This window comes from Haliotis rubra, unplaced genomic scaffold (assembly GCF_003918875.1).
Source record: "Haliotis rubra isolate DU_JTF1 unplaced genomic scaffold, ASM391887v1 Scf1201, whole genome shotgun sequence".
Taxonomy (NCBI): domain Eukaryota; kingdom Metazoa; phylum Mollusca; class Gastropoda; order Lepetellida; family Haliotidae; genus Haliotis; species Haliotis rubra.
This window is the reverse complement of record NW_025765117.1, coordinates 128,909-147,773: the sequence shown is the minus strand read 5'-3', so window position 1 is coordinate 147,773 and position 18,865 is coordinate 128,909. Positions and strand designations below refer to the sequence as shown.

General features: G+C 40.4%; 1 protein-coding gene across 2 annotated transcripts in view; it reads right to left on the bottom strand.

Moving 5' to 3' along the window:
* The window catches only part of LOC124263908 (syntaxin), a 94,207-nt gene extending 77,278 nt beyond the window's left edge, over nt 1-16,929 (bottom strand). For both annotated transcript variants that reach the window (XM_046698639.1, XM_046698644.1), the window contains exons 1-2: nt 16,740-16,929; nt 7,940-8,020 (exon numbers count right to left, since the gene is read on the bottom strand). In XM_046698639.1, the coding sequence (XP_046554595.1) occupies nt 7,940-8,020; nt 16,740-16,772 (114 nt within the window). In that variant the 5' untranslated portion in view covers nt 16,773-16,929. The remainder of the gene's footprint in view (nt 1-7,939; nt 8,021-16,739) is intronic.
* Nucleotides 16,930-18,865: the final 1,936 nt, after the last annotated feature.

Below are 18,865 nucleotides of genomic sequence, written 5' to 3'. Positions count from 1 at the left end.
TGTCCTGAATTCAGAATACTGACTGAGTTTGGTTTTACGCCGCCGCTTTTAGCAATATTCCAGCAACATCATGGCGGGGGACACCAGAAATGGGCTTCACACATTGTCCCCGTGTGGGGATTCGAACCCGGGTCTTCGGCGTCACGAGCCAACGCTTTAACCCCACCGCCCTGAATTCAGAATAAGTGAGTACACTTTTATATTTAACCATTTTCTGCAATATCTCAGTGTTCACGAATAGCGTCTGACCCTCTGACAAATCCGGCAGATTCGCCAACGGTCAGATAGAAGTCTACAACCCGCCGGCCCCAGTGTCTGACTGTATATTTCACAGTGACTTTGACTGAAGTTGTTATATGTGACATGTGACACTTGTTTGCTGTTTATAAATCTTATGTTTGTTAATAATTTCAATGTCAATTATAAGAAATATTAAATCTGAAATGTGTGTTTAATCTTATTCCATGGGTCCTGTGCATTTTCAATTGGTCAGACAGACATCTGAAACTTATAGGACCCAATGTCCTGTGACTTTGAAACACCATTCGTGAACACTGATATCTAGCAACATCGTGTCAGGGGACATCAGACGTCTTCATTCATTGTACCCATGTAAGGAATCAAACCCAGGCCTTCAGCATGTTAAGCAACCACCTTAACTATTTCCCTACCCACTGGACCAAGTCAAGAATATATGCGAACATGAACATCTAAACCAAATATATTAACTGTCAATATTCTGTTCATAGACAGGATATATATATACTACAGCAATCAACTTAAAACGCTCTGGTGTAATTTGAATAGTGTTCAAACCAGGTATTATTTCCAACTCTGTGTGTTTTCTCCTCTTCAAGACTTGACAGCGCCATTGAGCACCGTATGGGCGAAACTAGGCGCTAAATAAATACATTATTATTATCATTTACAGATTAAAAATAGTATGCAGTAGAGTGGGTTTGGGTAATCATGGCCTTGCCCCCTCTACACGCAGCCCAGACAGTGAATGGTGTAATTGGAGTAGTGTTCAAACCAGCTATTATTTCCAACTGTGTGTTTTTTCCTCTTCAAGACTCTTTCTCACAGCGCCCTTGAGCAGCGGATGGTGGAGACTAGGCACTATATAAATCCATTCTTATTATTATCAACTCACTCACACACTCAATACACCAGTATCCCCCTGACGCTGCCCACTGAACTGATGCAGACAGATATAAGTTGCTGCTGAAATCTGACAAGTGAGCTGTTCCACATATAATGATTACCCCACCTTGTTGCCTGCTACAGAACGGGATTTGAACACACCCCCCTTGAGATTATGGTAATCAGGCACACTGTTTTCCCAATTACTTAAGGACAACGGATATAATTCTGCACTGTTCACAAAAGCCTGACATGTCAGCTGACCAGCCGACCCTCTTTGCTCAAGTTCAAGCCGACCTGAGTTACAGGCCACACTGTGGATTAATCTTCATAACCCGATGGATGAAAGCATTGGCTGATCAACCAACAGAACATGTGATAAGACCAAGTCGAGAAACTTCTCTTCAGCTTGCTATATTGATCTGCTGTGTTGCACACTAACACAGAACATTTGAAACACTTGAGCTCATAGTGGACATTGATTGGAATGGTCCTAAGCATCAATGAAGCAGCAAGACTCCACAGACTATGTTTATGACAACCCACATAGACGCCTTGTCATAATCCACCACCACCACACACACTTAGTCATAGTAGCATGTACTCTCAAGTACAGTACACTGCTAATTTAGAGAGTGAGTCACTCAAGGACACAGCAGACCGCCACACGATGTCTTCCCTTACAGCAGGTCTCTAAACAATGTCTTCCCTTACAGCTGATCTCCACATGATGTCTTCCCTTACAGCAGACCTCCACACGATGTCTTCCCCTACAGCAGACCTCCACACGATGTCTTCCCTTACAGCAGACCTCCACATGTCTTCCCTTACAGCAGACCTCCACACAATGTCTTCCCTCTACAGCAGACCTCCACACACGCGTTGTCTTCCCTTACAGCAGATCTCCACACGATGTCTTCCCCTACAGCAGACCTCCACACACGATGTCTTCCCCTACAGCAGAGATCCTCACACAGCGATGTCTTCCCCTACAGCAGACCTCCACACGATGTCTTCCCCTACAGCAGACCTCCACATGTTTTCCTTACAGCAGATCTCCACACAGATGTCTTCCCCTTACAGCAGATCTCCACACGATGTCTTCCCCTACAGCAGACCTCCACACAATGTCTTCCCCTACAGCAGACCTCCACACGATGTCTTCCCCTTACAGCAGACCTCCACATGATGTCTTCCCCTACAGCAGACCTCCACACGATGTCTTCCCTACAGCAGCAGATGTCTTCCACATCAACACAATGTCTTCCCCTACAGCAGATCTCCACACATGTCTTCCACACAATGTCTTCCCTACAGCAGATCTCCACACCACGATGTCTTCCCTTACAGCAGATTCTCCACATGATGTCTTCCCCTACAGCAGATCTCCACACATGTCTTCCCCTACAGCAGACCTCCACACATGTCTTCCCCTACAGCAGATCTCCACACGATGTCTTCCCTACAGCAGATCTCCACACGATGTCTTCCCCTACAGCAGACCTCCACACGATGTCTTCCCTACAGCAGACCTCCACATGATGTCTTCCCCTACAGCAGACCTCCACATGATGTCTTCCCCTACAGCAGACCTCCACACAATGTCTTCCCCTACACTAGACCTCCCACATGATGTTTCTTCCCTACAGCAGACATCCACACAATGTCTTCCTTACACCAGACATCCACACGATGTCTTCCCCTACAGCAGATCTCCACACGATGTCTTCCCCTACAGCAGATCTCCACAAGATGTCTTCCCTTACAGCAGATCTCCACACGATGTCTTCCCCTACAGCAGACCTCCACACGATGTCTTCCCCTACAGCAGACCTCCACATGATGTCTTCCCCTACAGCAGACCTCCACACAATGTCTTCCCTTACACTAGACCTCCACATGATGTCTTCCCCTACAGCAGACATCCACACAATGTCTTCCCTTACACCAGACATCCACACGATGTCTTCCCCTACAGCAGATCTCCACACGATGTCTTCCCCTACAGCAGACCTCCACAAGATGTCTTCCCTTACAACAGATCTCCACACGATGTCTTCCCCTACAGAGACCTCCACACAATGTCTTTCCCTACAGCAGACCTCCACATGATGTCTTCCCCCTACAGAGACCTCCACACGATGTCTTCCCTTACACCAGACCTCCACACGACAGCAGACCTCTTCCCCTACAGCAGACCAGACCTCCACATGATGTCTTCCCCTACAACAGACCTCCACACGATGTCTTCCCCTACAGACCTCCACATGATGTCTTCCCTACACAACAGACTCCACACGATGTCTTCCCCTACAGCAGACCTCCACACACCTTCTTCCCCTACAGCAGACCTCCACCACGATGTCTTCCCCTACAGCAGACCTCCACACACCTTCTCCTACAGCAGACCTCCACGATGTCTTCCCCTAACTGCAGACCTCCATAAACCTTCCCTACAGCAGACCTCCACACGATGTCTCAACCTCCATACACCTTCCCCATCAGCAGACCTCCACACACCTTCCCCAACTGCAGACCTCCACATGATGTCTCAACCTCCATAAACCTTCCCCAACATACTGACTTCATCCTATGTCCTTATCAGTTCAGAAACTCGGTCAACCCATTCTATTCTACAGCTCCTTCACATTGATACTGTCCTCCATCTACCGAGTCTGATAGTGACATTATGGTACATATCTTCTTCAGTAATTCAAGCATTTCTTCTAGCCATTGAGTATTTACTCACAATTCATCATGGTCACTGGTTATGTCATATTTTTCTGTAGGTATTTCATAAATTTTAATCGCTTGGTTTCAGTCCATTGTACACTTAGAAACCAGTGAACAACATTTTCAGAAAACGCTCCACTCATAACACTATTTCAAATGGCTTCTGAACTGCCATGTTCATATGCTGTCCACTGAGTGTTACATGTCTGAACTTCACAACAGCAATATACGTCCATGTTGTTAAGAGGAAACAACAGGGACAACCCGAACAGCAACTCTTGGTACTGAGACTACTGGTCATCTGCACAAGTTCACAATACAAATAAATACTTTGGACGCAAAAAGACAAATGAAGTGGTTTGTGCATTATTCATAAGCCCACGTGTTTGACTTCTACAGCTCAACAAAACCTGATCTCTAAACATGCAGGACATACAGGCATCAATCTGAAAAGGTACTTTTGGTTCCTATGTAAAGGGATTTTTTAACTACAGTAGACCCAGTGTGATCCAAATGTGTTCTGGACTGGAGGAAAATGTCAGATGAGACAGAGTTCCAAGGCTGTCTGCATCCCAACTGATTCACTTGTCAGTCTGTAATCCAGCCTATCAGTTCAGGAAACAATTAGGGATTAAACTAAGCATGAAAAGTTAATTGGTTTGCTGAAGATCAATTTAAGGGATAATTGAGAGAACATTGCCTGAAACATGTACACTATACAAATGCACTAATCTTCAAGTAAACATCATCGGTTAAGAATATAAAAACATTCTCACCATAACTGAGTGTTTACTGAAGGCTGATCTCTTGTTGATGTTGGATCGCACAGAGTGGATTTGGCCATTGGACCAAAACACATACCTATGCTCAGGGAAACAAATTTTGCACAAGACCACAGGACCATTGAGTGGACAATAATTAGTGGTCCTGTCTGTACTTCACTGGTCCAAAATAACATTCGTAGATTTACGTAACTATCAATACAAAATTCACTGGCCACCAGGACTACTGCAAACTTATCATTTAGTGGTCCTGATGAATCTTTACTAGAGAGGGACCACAGGACCAGTGTAAAACCTTCTTCCCCCCTTAAACTTTCTCCAACGTTTGAGTCATTCAAAGTGAGTCTCAAAACTTATCTTTTTAATAACTTTGTTATCATTCCTTCCTATGTACTCTTTCATTGTTGAGCCTTAAACATGCTGCAAGTGTGGAAATGAGCGCATTATAAATGTGCAATATTAATCTAATTATTACAGCTTTAATTATAGTCAGCTGTATCACAGCCATATCACACTGGCCTATAGCATGTATAGTCAGCTGTATCACTGTCGTATCACACTGGCCTATAGCATGTATAGTCAGCTGTATCACTGTCGTATCACACTGGCCTATAGCATGTATGTAGTGTCGTGTATCACACTGGCCTATAGCATGTATAGTCAGCTGTCACTGTCGCTGTATATCACACTGGCCTATAGCATGTATAGTCAGCTGTATCACTGTCGTATCACACTGGCCTATAGCATGTATAGTCAGCTGTATCACTGTCGTATCACACTGGCCTATAGCATGTATAGTCAGCTGTATCACTGTCGTATCACACTGGCCTATAGCATGTATAGTCAGCTGTATCACTGTCGATCACACTGGCCTATAGCATGTATAGTCAGCTGTATCACTGTCGTATCACACTGGCCTATAGCATGTATAGTCAGTCAGCTGTATCACACTGGTCGCTGTATCACACTGGCCTATAGCATGTATAGTCAGCTGTATCACTGTCGTATCACACTGGCCTATTGCATGTATAGTCAGCTGTATCACTGTCGTATCACACTGGCCTATAGCATGTATAGTCAGCTGTATCACTGTCGTCACACTGGCCTATAGCATGTATAGTCAGCTGTATCACTGTCATATCACACTGGCCTATAGCATGTATAGTCAGCTGTATCACTGTCGTTATCACACTGGCCTATAGCATGTATAGTCAGCTGTATCACAGTCATATCACACTGGCCTATAGCATGTATAGTCAGCTGTATCACTGTCGTATCACACTGGCCTATAGCATGTATAGTCAGCTGTATCACTGTCGTATCACACTGGCCTATAGCATGTATAGTCAGCTGTATCACTGTCGTATCACACTGGCCTATAGCATGTATAGTCAGCTGTATCACTGTCGTATCACACTGGCCTATAGCATGTATAGTCAGCTGTATCACTGTCGTATCACACTGGCCTATATGTATAGTCAGCTGTATCACTGTCGTATCACACTGGCCTATAGCATGTATAGTCAGCTGTATCACTGTCGTATCACACTGGCCTATAGCATGTATAGTCAGCTGTATCACAGTCATATCACACTGGCCTATAGCATGTATAGTCAGCTGTATCACTGTCGTATCACACTGGCCTATAGCATGTATAGTCAGCTGTATCACACACTGGCGTATCACGTATTACACTGGCCTATATGTATAGTCAGCTGTATCACTGTCGTATTACACTGGCCTATATGTATAGTCAGCTGTATCACTGTCGTATCACACTGCCCTATAGCATGTATAGTCAGCTGTATCACTGTCATATCACACTGGCCTATAGCATGTACATGTACATTCAGTAATATGAAGGCCTATAGTCAGTGATATGGCATTTATATCCCACTAACCTGTAATTAATAATATTACAGTGGCCTGTAATTACTAATTTCACATTTATATCGCTGTGGCCTGTAATCAGCAATTGTACAGTGATATATCATGACGGCCTATCCACAGCAGTACCAGAAACCACTGTCATGTCATAATGGTGTTATCACTTACTCTACCACAATACAAGCATTGTATTGTTAGTTCACGGACTGTTACAAAACAACTATTCAATCATTTCAAACAAACTCAAGAGTCAGATGTAAACGTAAATGAATTTTAAAATAAATTTTATGTTGGTATGTACTGCACACCTCAAGCCACTTGTTCATTATAATCATGGATAGAAATGCAATTTTGCTAATGGTGCCATAGGGCACCAGATAGATAATATAGGGGTGCCTTTGTGAAAATAAATGTGCCCATACCATTTGATGATCCAATTAACTTAAAACATCAAAACAATTATGTCATTTATTGTTTGATAAATCAGTAAACACGTAAACCTATCAATTTGAGAGCTGGATTTCCTGAACACTATCATAACTGCAAGAATAGTTCAGCTTCATTTGTCCTTGACCCATAAACATGATAAACTAACCCACAAATTATGTTATCATACAAAGCGTGATTTCCTGCTATGTGTAGTGGCATTCAAAATGGCCACACCCATGTTAAGCTGCAAGATTGAGAGCGCCATGATAAACAGTTTGATGCACACATGATTTCAGTTGGTCAAATTCATTGCATTTTCCATTCAGCAACTCATGGTGAATATTATTTTTAAAATTTTAGTTTAGGGCACACTGAAAAAAATTTCATCAGTGGCATTTCAATATTTACTGTACCATGGCATGCAAGTTAAGCACTGTTTCAATCCCTATTACATGAACTCAGTTTAACAAAACTATTCTATATCGTCAGTCAGTCAGTCAACTCACTTCCTGTGATAGAATTAGATTCCAAATGTGACAAGTGTTGATTCTTCCTCATAAATCTAGACATTTGATTGGTCCGTCACTGTAAATAGCGATACAAAAATAGACATGTTTGTCATACCACAACTGATCTTGTTCTCACTGTTGTCATACTGAGAGTGGGATGCAGTCTAAGATAGATCCAAAAGACCCACGCAAAAATATTTCACTGAAAATATGTTTCATAACAAACGAACCCCCTGTAATGTGTTACATGCACCTGAAGCAGGGTGTATGGGATTTAACAAGTTCAACATTAGTGTACAAACCTCATGATACTCAGTCCAATTCAGCTCATAATATCTTCAACATTGAGACATGTAAGTCAAAATATTACATTAACATTACAGAGGGCTGTAATGAGCATTATTACATTTGGACAGCGGTGTGGGTCGGACCGAGTTTCCCTACATTTCTACTAACCTGTTCAAAGAACTCCTCCATGAAACCCCCGGTATCCACGGTAACGGCGACATCGTCAGCATCATCATCATCACTCTGAGCCTGAAAAACACAGGAATATATTAGCCTTCATCTTACGAAATGGATCACTCTTCATCATCATGCAAAAAGCATCATCACTCTTCATCATTGTGCAAAATGCATCAGCACTTCTCCATAATATAAATTGCATCAGCACTCTTCATTGTAGCAAACATATCAGTCTTCTTCACATACAAAAAATAACATCAGCACTGCCCAGAGTTTAAACTTTGGGTGTGTTTTCCATAGATTGTTTTCTTTTCCTCTAGCCTCTGTTGATATGCATATGATTTGGGGTTAAAACATCAGTGATGAGTGAGAGTGAGGAGTGAGTGAGTGAGTGAGGAGGAGGAGGAGTGAGTGAGTGAGTGAGTGAGTGAGTGAGAGTGAGGAGGAGTGAGTGAGTGAGGAGTGAGGAGTGAGTGAGTGGAGTGAGTGAGGAGTGAGTGAGGAGGAATGAGTGAGTGAGTGAGTGAGTGAGTGCTGCTTTGAACATTTTGTCTGTATAGCATGGGATGCTATCTTAACCACAAAGTCAACCTGAACCTGACATAAATAAGGTCACCATCAGCAGATTCTCATGCTAATCATGACTAACACAACGTAGTTATGATATCACAACATGTATTTCTTCTGCGTATCAGTCTGTACCAGTTATGTATGTTAAGAGCCTTCTTGTCCAAAGTCGCCTATTGGCTATAACTATAACAGTCGTCAATGTGAATATATGGGCCATTATGAGCTGAACTAGCTTCACAGAAAATATTTTAATTGCATGGAGCTTCAGACTTCAGGCCATGATGGCCCACAGACGTAACAAACAAAGTTACTCCTGTAGTTCACATCCTCAGCCAATGTATGTATATTCACACGTTATGGCCATATAAACACATTTGAAGAAACTGTTGACACAAAATCCCAGCTTTATATCTCAGGATAGTTTTCTGATAGGATCTATATTTGAGAAACTTTTAGTCAATGATATGAAAATATGTTCACATTTTCAATATTCTTTTAATACACATGGAAAGAAAGACCGTTCATTTTCGGAAATATTTTCCTAGTTACCATTTCAAACTTTCTGGATCCAGACAGATTTAGGCATGCAAACAAATTATTACTTTGGCCATGGGGATGACATCATTTTGAAATGGCTCTTGAAAATGAGAAAAACAATTTAGGATTTGAACAAGCCATCATAGGTAGTCATGTGTCAATTTCAAAATGGAACATTTCAGTCGCAAATCTTCTTTTAGTAATGGGAGCCAATAGGCATCAAAAGCTGCTTAATGATAATGAAGTTGCAAGTGCGACCAATTTGGTCTCAGCTGAGAACAAGTGTACCAAAGGCTGTGTGACCCGTGAAGATCCGGGTTAGAATTGATCTTCAGTAAGCCAAGCTTGTTTTAAAAGGTGACAAATGGGATCGGGTGGTCAGGCTTGCTGACTTGGTTGACACATGTCATTGTATCTCAATTGTGTAGATCGATGCTCATGATGTTGATCACTGGATTGTCTGGTCCGGACTTGATTATTTACAGACCGCCACCATATAGCTAGAATATTGCTAAACTTAACTCACTCACTTACTCTCACATCACATGGAAAACTGCTGAGTGTGGCGTTAAACAACAAACCAACCCAACCAAAGGCTGTATATGTGTGTTATAGCAACTGTGATGTATTTGATAATCATTCCACTGGGAAAAACAAAGGTAGCCTGACAACAGGGTTGTGTTTGTAGCCTGACAACTGGGTTGTGTTTAGGGGTGGTGATAAGTTTGGTGTGACAGGCAAACGCTTTAACCACAAGGCTTCCCTACTGCCCAGTCACACTTTCAATTGTCTGACAATTGCAATCAAATATCTGACAATTTGACACCGCTGTAACAGGCGAAACTTTCTCCCTGGCCAAACCTTCCCCAGAGAAACTTTTGCCTAAGAGAGAGAGAGAGAGAGACACACACACACACACACACACACACACACACACACACACCGCTTAATCTCTCCCGTTTTCCCAGATTAGACTGGGGAAAAATGGCCTGCTACATCTGTATACAAACTGCTGCATTATGGGTGAAGGGGCAGTCACATGATCTACAATGCCGCTACTGAACCCAGCATCAGCAATTACAGGTATGTAACATACATGTTACACCATTCAGAAAGTTTGGAGCTGACCGCGTAACGATTTCATATTCAGCCTGTGTAGGGCACTAATAATTCCACACCAGCCAGACATTAAATCAACGACAGAATTGTTCCCTGTACAGCAGGTGGTACACGAAGTAAATAAACGTGTCTGCTAGATACACTGACTGAATGCTAAAGTAACCTTTGGTCATCTTTCATTGTCAAATTCCCATTTTGACCCAAACAATTATCTCTAAAAATATATTCAATACATATGGATTACACATTTTTCTTTGCCGGAAACACCCATATCCAAACGCTATAATTATCTTGTAATGATTGGTCATATTCAGCTTGTCCACAGTTCCTTCGGACAAATGGCTTCTGCAAAACAACTAGATTTAGAGCAGCCCCTCTGGAGTTTCAATAATCACTAATGGTTTAGTTGCCATGTCTCTCTCTGAATATAAAATCTGCAGTAAAACGTGCAGTGAAATCTTCAGCAAAACCTCTTGTGTAACAATCACTGAATACCTACAGCAAAACCTACTGTGAACTCTTTAGTGAAACCTGCAGTGGAATCTGCACTGAAACCTACAGTGAAAGCAACAAGTGCTAAATATCTACAGTGAAATTTGGGTTAAAACCTACAGTGAAAACTACAGTGAACCCTACAGCAAACTCTGCAGTGAAACCGGCAGTGTATCAAGTGCTAAATACCTACAGTGAAATTTGCAGTAAAACCTACACTGAACCCTACAGCAAACTGCAGTGAAACCTTTGGTGAAAGTTGCCACTGAAACCTACAGTAAAACCTGTTGGGAGTAAGTAAGAGTACAAAAGTTACAAGAGTTACAAAGAGTAAGTAAGATGGTATGTACAACGATATAATGGGGCTGCCTTCATTATCCACACACAGAACATTTTGTTTAAGTTCCATTTCATTTTAGACATCCTGCTGTAGACACTACATGAATGTTTTGTCAAACTATAGTGAATGAGTGAGTTTGGTTTTACGCCGCTTTTAGCAATATTCCAGCAATATCACGATGGAGGACACCAGAAATATGCTTCACACATTGTACCCATGTGTGGATTTGAACCTGTGTCTAGACCACTAGGCTACCCCACCGCCCCTGTCAAACTATGAATTTGGTGACAAATAGCACCAATATACTTTATTATCTCATCCACTTTTCACAAGAAATTCCCCTATATCACTAATAAATTTTAGAAAAGAAACATTAACGATATTCTGGAAGACAGTTAAGTCGGTTTCCCAGAGCTTGATCCGATCTGAAACAGCATACAGCAACAGCTCAAGTTATGAAATATTTAAGAGGAATGTCATTGTAAGAGCAAGCTCCCAGTAGGTATGTCTTCCTACGATCCATCCAGACATCCTCCTTTATCAAAAATATATCCGGATCCATGTCTACAGATAGTGTTCAAATAAACTGCACAAATGACCAATTAACACATGGCCCAGGACTGACTCAGATGTCTACGATCCACTGCAGTGTCTTGGGACTGACTTATTGATTAAGCATTTATTAGTAATGATCTACAAACTTCAAGTGATGATACTCGCTTCTTTCCCTGTGCTCTATTGTTTCTTGCATAGTCGATAGGGAACACTTGAGCTGAGCGGGGTTGGTGGTCTGGGAATAAACACACCTTGAACACTTCTTCCTGTGGTGGACACCATTGGTCATACCCTCCTAGTCTGAAGCTCTATTGGGGGATGTATTCATGTAAAAGAACCAGATTTGGGACGCAAAACACTAGTTCCTCGAGATTTCACTAGCCTATGGCTAACAGACCAGGGAAAGAAGAAGTAATACCAGACTCTTGCAGGTCATGCCATTTAGTAACCATTGGTAACAGTAGACAGGCCAGGGGTGATCACTGAGGTTAATGACGGAATTGGATCCTGGCAGTAAGGGAGAGAACTCTGTAAGGTAGCTTATACACATAATCCTCAGCTTTGGTTGATATCTAACTCTCATTGTGAAAGCAGGATATTCCCATGGGTATTCTGGGTTAGAAAGGATCCCCGGTAATCTATGTTAGTCATATGACCACTTGGCTTGATATCAGGTCACTGTGTCCCAACGACAAGGCCACTGCTCATTACATCAATCACCGGAGTTTCTGATCCAGACTTGATTATGTCAGCTGTCACCTCGCTATGATACTGCTGTGTGCAAGTGAACACACTGATACGTTGAAATGTAAGGCTCAAATATTCACAATGCCTGCATGATATACTTTATTTCCTTTAATATGTGTCAAAATTAAAAATAACTACTTTCTTGTTTGTCAAGTTATCTGATATGTTGCAATGATATGTGCACCTGAGTCTCTATCGCTGTAGATTAAATTAGGGTTGCATTTGGATAAATAACAAAATAGTGTTTTTCTGAATTTTTCTCTCTTCTCTCTCTTCAAAGATCACGGAATCAGTAATTTTGAACATTACAGTCACGCAAAAGTTATTTCCTCGTAATAACTATTAAATGAAACATCCTTAGAACTCATCATAAATCAGATATCTAGCCTATGATCATATCCAACTTTCATTAACTAAGACTATTTACTCTGCTGTGGGATTAAAGGTGTCACAGTCTAAAACATTGCCCCTGGGGAGTCCATAAATCTGTGATGATGGACATTTAAGTTGACATTGGCATGTGTATAGAAAGTGAGAAACTGATTACATCAATGTGTACTTGTAATATTGTAACTTCATTTGTGTCGGTATGACATGATAGTAATTGTGTCATTCATACCATAGTGGTCCATGAATACTGTGTATAATGTAGTGGTGAATGTATACTATGTATAATGTAATTACCATTGTGTCAGTTATATCATAGGGGTCCATGTATACTATGTATAATGTAATTACCATTGTTTCAGTTATAACATAGTGGTCCATGTATACTATGTATAGTGTAATTACCATTGTGTCAGTTATACCATAGGGGCCCATGCATACAATGTATAATGTAATTACCATTGTGTCAGTTATACCATAGTGGTTCATGTATAGTATGTATAATGTAATTACCATTGTGTCAGTTATACCATAGGGGTCCATGTATACAATGTATAATGTAACTACCATTGTCAGGGCTCGATTTAGTGCTTTGATACTTGCACTGGTGCAACCTAATATTACAAAGTGCAACCTTGTTATTAGTCTAACTTGCACCAGGTGCAAGTCAATTTTGAGTGGGTAAACCTCTGAATAAAACATCTAAATAATACATAGCATATTTTGTTCATTACATATTCCAATAAAAGCAGTGCAACTGGAATTGGGCTGGTGCAAGTAGGTTTTTATCTTAGGTTGCACCCAGTGCAAGTAAGTTAACATCTCTTAAATCGAGCCCTGATTGTGTCAGTTATATCACAGTGGTCCATGTATACTATGTATAATGTAATTACCATTGTTTCATTCATACCATAGTGGTCTGTGTATAGTGTGTTTAATGAAATTACCATTGTGTCAGTCATACTACTGTGGTCCATGTATACTGTGTATAATGAAATTACCATTATGTCAGTTATACCATAGTGATCCATGTATACTGTGTATAATGAAATTACAATTGTGTCACGTAATACTGTGTAACACAATTATAAATATAATGCATTGGCCTGTACATACATATTTCTTGTAACCCAGTGACCTGTATATAAAGTACATACATGTGTATGTTGTAGCACAATGACCTACATACAGTTGATCTTTGTTTATGGCTTTTACACCGCTTTTACTTTTAGCAATATTCCAGCAATATGATGGGGGAGACCAGAAATGTATAATGAATCGATCCCAGGTCTTAGGCATGATGAGCGAACACTTTAACCAGTAGGCCACCTCACAGCCCCTTTCGTGATAAGAAACACATACTCCAAAAAATGCTTAATTCCGTCATTAACCTGGTAACTGGATCCAGACAGTGAATTTCACTTACCAACAGTGGTAAATACACAGTATTATGTCCCACAAGCACACTTGAGGATGTTCACTTTGCAGTTTATCACCCTGCACACAACATCAAGGGGGTCAGATATCATGTGATCTGTGTTGATGTACTCACGTCATTACACATACTGGTTAGAAGAAAATTGTTCTTCATAATACTAGACTTACCTTTGAAATCTATATCATTATTTTTAATCAAAATTTCATTCAATATTGTTTACAAAAATTTAGCCAAAATCATAAATGACAAACTAAATCACCTTTATTAATACCTGCCATTAGCATATTACCTTTATCAAAGCTTTGAAATAAGCCTTAGACGATGATGGATAATAAATTATAAATGTCATACTTTGAGTGAATAAAAGTCATGTTTGTTGAAGTATGACAATTATATTCCAACATAACATTTCACCACAGAAACAGCACTGCCAAGGGAAATCAATCTGTACTATAGGTCAAAATATATCCATCAAGCAATAGCAATCACTAAGTTGTTTTTGTTGTGTGTGTGTGTGCTTTGCGTGCGTATATTATTCTGAGTCGGTAATGACACAATGGGCCACATCAGTAACAACATTATTTTTTCTGTGTCAATTACAAAAACAACAGGCTGTATTTACAATAAACATCAGTTATGAGAAAACAGGTTGTGTATGCAGTAAACATGTGTCAGTTATAACACAATCGACTGTATATACTGTAGTATAATAACGGTAAATACAACTGAGTCAGCTATTTCCTAGCAACATGTGTTTACCATAGACTGGAAAAGAAATCATTATTCAATTTCACTGTCATTATGTACATATGATCAAAGAGGTGTATTTCATCACTGTGTGTCAGCTTGGATAAGGCAACACCTATATAAAACTAAGCATAGAAGTCAATCAATCCTTATCATAATCATGATAACTGTATCATGTTACAATTAAAGTGAGTGAGGGAGAATATCGGGGTTGGGGACACCCGAAATGGGGTAAAATAGATATTAATAATAACGTTTGTACTTATATTGCATTACATTCCAGCACGCATGGTGTATGATCATTTATTACCCTGGTCAGTGGATCACTGTGTACTACAACCCAAGCTGTCAGTGAGGCACCAGGAGGTTAACAGTCATCATGATCCCACCAGGTACCCATTCAATGTTGGGTGAGTGAGTATGGTTTTATGCTGCTTTTAGCAATATTACAGCAATATCACGGCAGGGAACACCAGAAATGGGCTTCACACATTGTACCCATGTGGGGAATCGAACCCGGGTCTTCAGCGTAACGAGCAAACTGCTTAACCACTAGGCTACCCCACCGCCCCGCTGGGTGAACAGAGGCAGTTTGAACAAAGTCACTTGCCATCAGTTAGCAACTCGCCCATCCCCCACACACCTTCCCTTCATTTTGTCATACTAACATATTCTGTATAAGCCATGATTTTAAATAAACAGATGGATTGGGCACAAGTGACACAATTACGAGGCATTCTCGAAACATATGCTTTGAGTTCACAGTCAGTGAATAATGCAACAGGGTTCTGGTCCGGAAACTGGCTGATGCAGCTGACAATCCCCATATTTACATACTGTCATATTGTATAAACTAAATCAACGAGATGAAACCAACTTTTACAGTACCAACCAAGCCATCTATGGGTTAAGACCAATACTGCCCAATTCTACTCACGAAGGTATTCTGAGCATTTGTAATGTTCTTCGTGTATGTCAGCTTATACAACAATCTTCATGATCTTAGGATAGAAATATTCAACTGTATTTTGGTTGACACATAAGTAAGATGTATGTTTAAAGTTTCATCATGACAGACACAACATAGATACAATGTAAAAGAATTTCCATGTTTCCAGATACATTGTGTACACTAACCCTTAATATACACATGAGATCACATGGTCAGTGAAATATTTTTTCATCACGTATCACCAAAATAATATGCTCCACACGAATATGGTGATTTATATTGTGTTGCTTATCACAGCTAGTCATGGGGTTCATTTCGATGACATTTTGAGTCAGAAGAAAATCAGCAAATACTACTATGAGAATTGATGATCTCACCTACAATGACATTTATTTGACTTGGTATTATTGGACCAATCCATATTTTGAAAAAATAACTTGTTTGCTTTTTAACAGGTTTATTATAAGCAGTTACTCATCAGCCAAAATCACCTGATTCGGCGTACATAGACCGATCTACACATTCCCTGGGCATACAGTAAACTTTGTGTTATACTCCCCATCAAACTGTCACATACAGTTATATTTTCCCCCGTTACAATGCTCTACGTACGGTACGGGAATAATTACTATCATCGAGCCTTTCATTCATCAGTTGTACTAAAACCACTCCCACCGTTTCTTGTCATGTACAAGTGCCCTTTATCGTTTTCGGTCGGGATTTAGGTGGTGTGAGTTTCTGATAGTTGCTCACAATCACATAGGCTACAGTGGCTGAGTATGTCCACACAGGATGCATAGCGGACAGTGACTAGATTGATAAGATTTGAGCCGTCCCAGCCACTACAATCACAATATAGACTATGGTAGGACTCAACGAGTGGGTAAGGTTTGCAGTCAACACCTACCGCTTTCAAAGCAGCCAGACGGTCCTTCGTCATTTTCACACACAACTACAGTCCGGCGAAAGGTTAAAATTTCACATATATCCGAAAATTCCTTTCCTATGCCATAGATTAGAGCTGGGAAGGTACAGAAACACGGCTCAAATGACAACGATCAAATCAATACAATTTTAATATTTGCATGTAGACGGACTCCATTACTGCGCATGTCAACAAAGTTGTTCCTACTTCCTGTAGCATAATTTTAGAGCTCCATCTGGCGATGGTAGGCGGGACTCACGTTTCTGACAGCAAGACCGCGCAAGTTTAGGGACATCTGCTCATTATTCTTATTTGTAGAGGAGAAATACATATATAAAATAATTATACGAAAATATATACACATACAATTATATTTTCTATCATTTATGTTTATAAAATATAAAATCGCTATCATTTATGTTTATAAAATATAAAATCGAAATTGTCATATAATTTTTTTGGCTTTAAATTAACAAAATAATAATTAAAGAGTAAATGTATGCGTTTGTCAAAAAGCTATTTAGTGCATTTTCAGAATTTTATGTGTTCTCAGTCGGGCCGTTATGCATGAAAACTACACAAAGTACTGGCGATTAGGTGTCTGACTCAGGGGCACGTGTGGGTTCGAATCTCGCATGGGACTCAACCCAACAAAAGTACTAGAATCTGTACTTTACTCAGAAAGTGTAATCCCAAATGTATCATGTGAAATCACCGTTACTGATTTAAAAAGTATTTAGTGATGAAATGCTATAGGGATCTACAAATATAAACTCGATATTCAACTAAAGTGAAACATCTCTATATATAAACGACATTCAGAATACAATAATAATAAATGTTTTCAGACACTGAAAATAGAAGTCATGCAAGAAAACTGCATAGTAAATATACTCATGCCAATAATGGTTGTCACACCCTCCCCAACCCCACCAGACCCCCACCCCCCCCTCTCCAATAATAAAAATGGGAGGGGGTGACAACCATTATTGACATGAGTATATATAATTATGTGTCTGTGCCGCACATGTCGCCTACACAGTTCACTCGAAGTGATAATCATATGTTATTTGACGAGACAAGACAAACATGCATCCTTTATCTATTTCTTACAGTTAAGGGGCGGTGGGGTAGCCTGGTTAAAGCGTTTGCTCGTCACGCCGAAGACCCGGGTTCGATTCCCTACATGGGTACAATGTGTTAAGTCCATTTCTGGTGTCCCCGCCGTGATATTGCTGGAATATTGCTAAAAGCGGCATAAAACCATACTCACTCACTCTTACAGTTAAGTGTTGACTCAGATACTAGGTAATAGTGAGTTAGTGAGTGAATTTACTTTTTCGCCGCACTCAGCAATATTCCAGCTATATGGCCACGGTCTGTAAATAATCGAGTCTGGACCAAACAATCCAGTGATCAACATCATGAGTATCAATCTACGCTATTTGGATACGATGACATTTATCAACCAAGTCAGCGAGCCTGGCCACCCGATCCCGTTAGTCGCCTCTTACGACAAGCATGGGTTACTGAAGATCAATATTCTAACCCGGACCTTCACGGGTCCAATTCAGAGGTAGATGAAGGCCCCCAAAAGTCGTTATTACAAGATTAAAAGTCGTTATAACGAGGTTTTTTTTTAAAGTTGTAATAACGAGATTTAAAAGTCGTTATTACGAGTGTTTGGAAAGTCGCTATAACGAGATCTAAAAGAGGTTATTACGAGATTATAAGTCGTTATTACGAGATATAAGTCGTTTTAACGAGATTATAAGTCATTGTTACGAGATTATGATTTTTATTTTTGATTACGCAAATGTCCCTTCAGGAGCTTCGTACATTTCTATTACGCAGAAATAACATCTCATAACAGCACTGTCTCTGAAGGAGAACGTCACGGAGCTATTTTGAGGGAAGTATTATATTCGATTCAGTCCAGGGTTTTTCGTGAGTGAATTGGAACTGCAAGAACTGTCTCAGATTTAACCATGGTCCTGAATATGCAGGAGCATGTTTTCTCGATAATACTCCAATCGTGTATGTGACAGGCATTGAAAATGCACAAATTAAATGGTCAATCCCAAAGTAATATTCCACTATTTATCTGG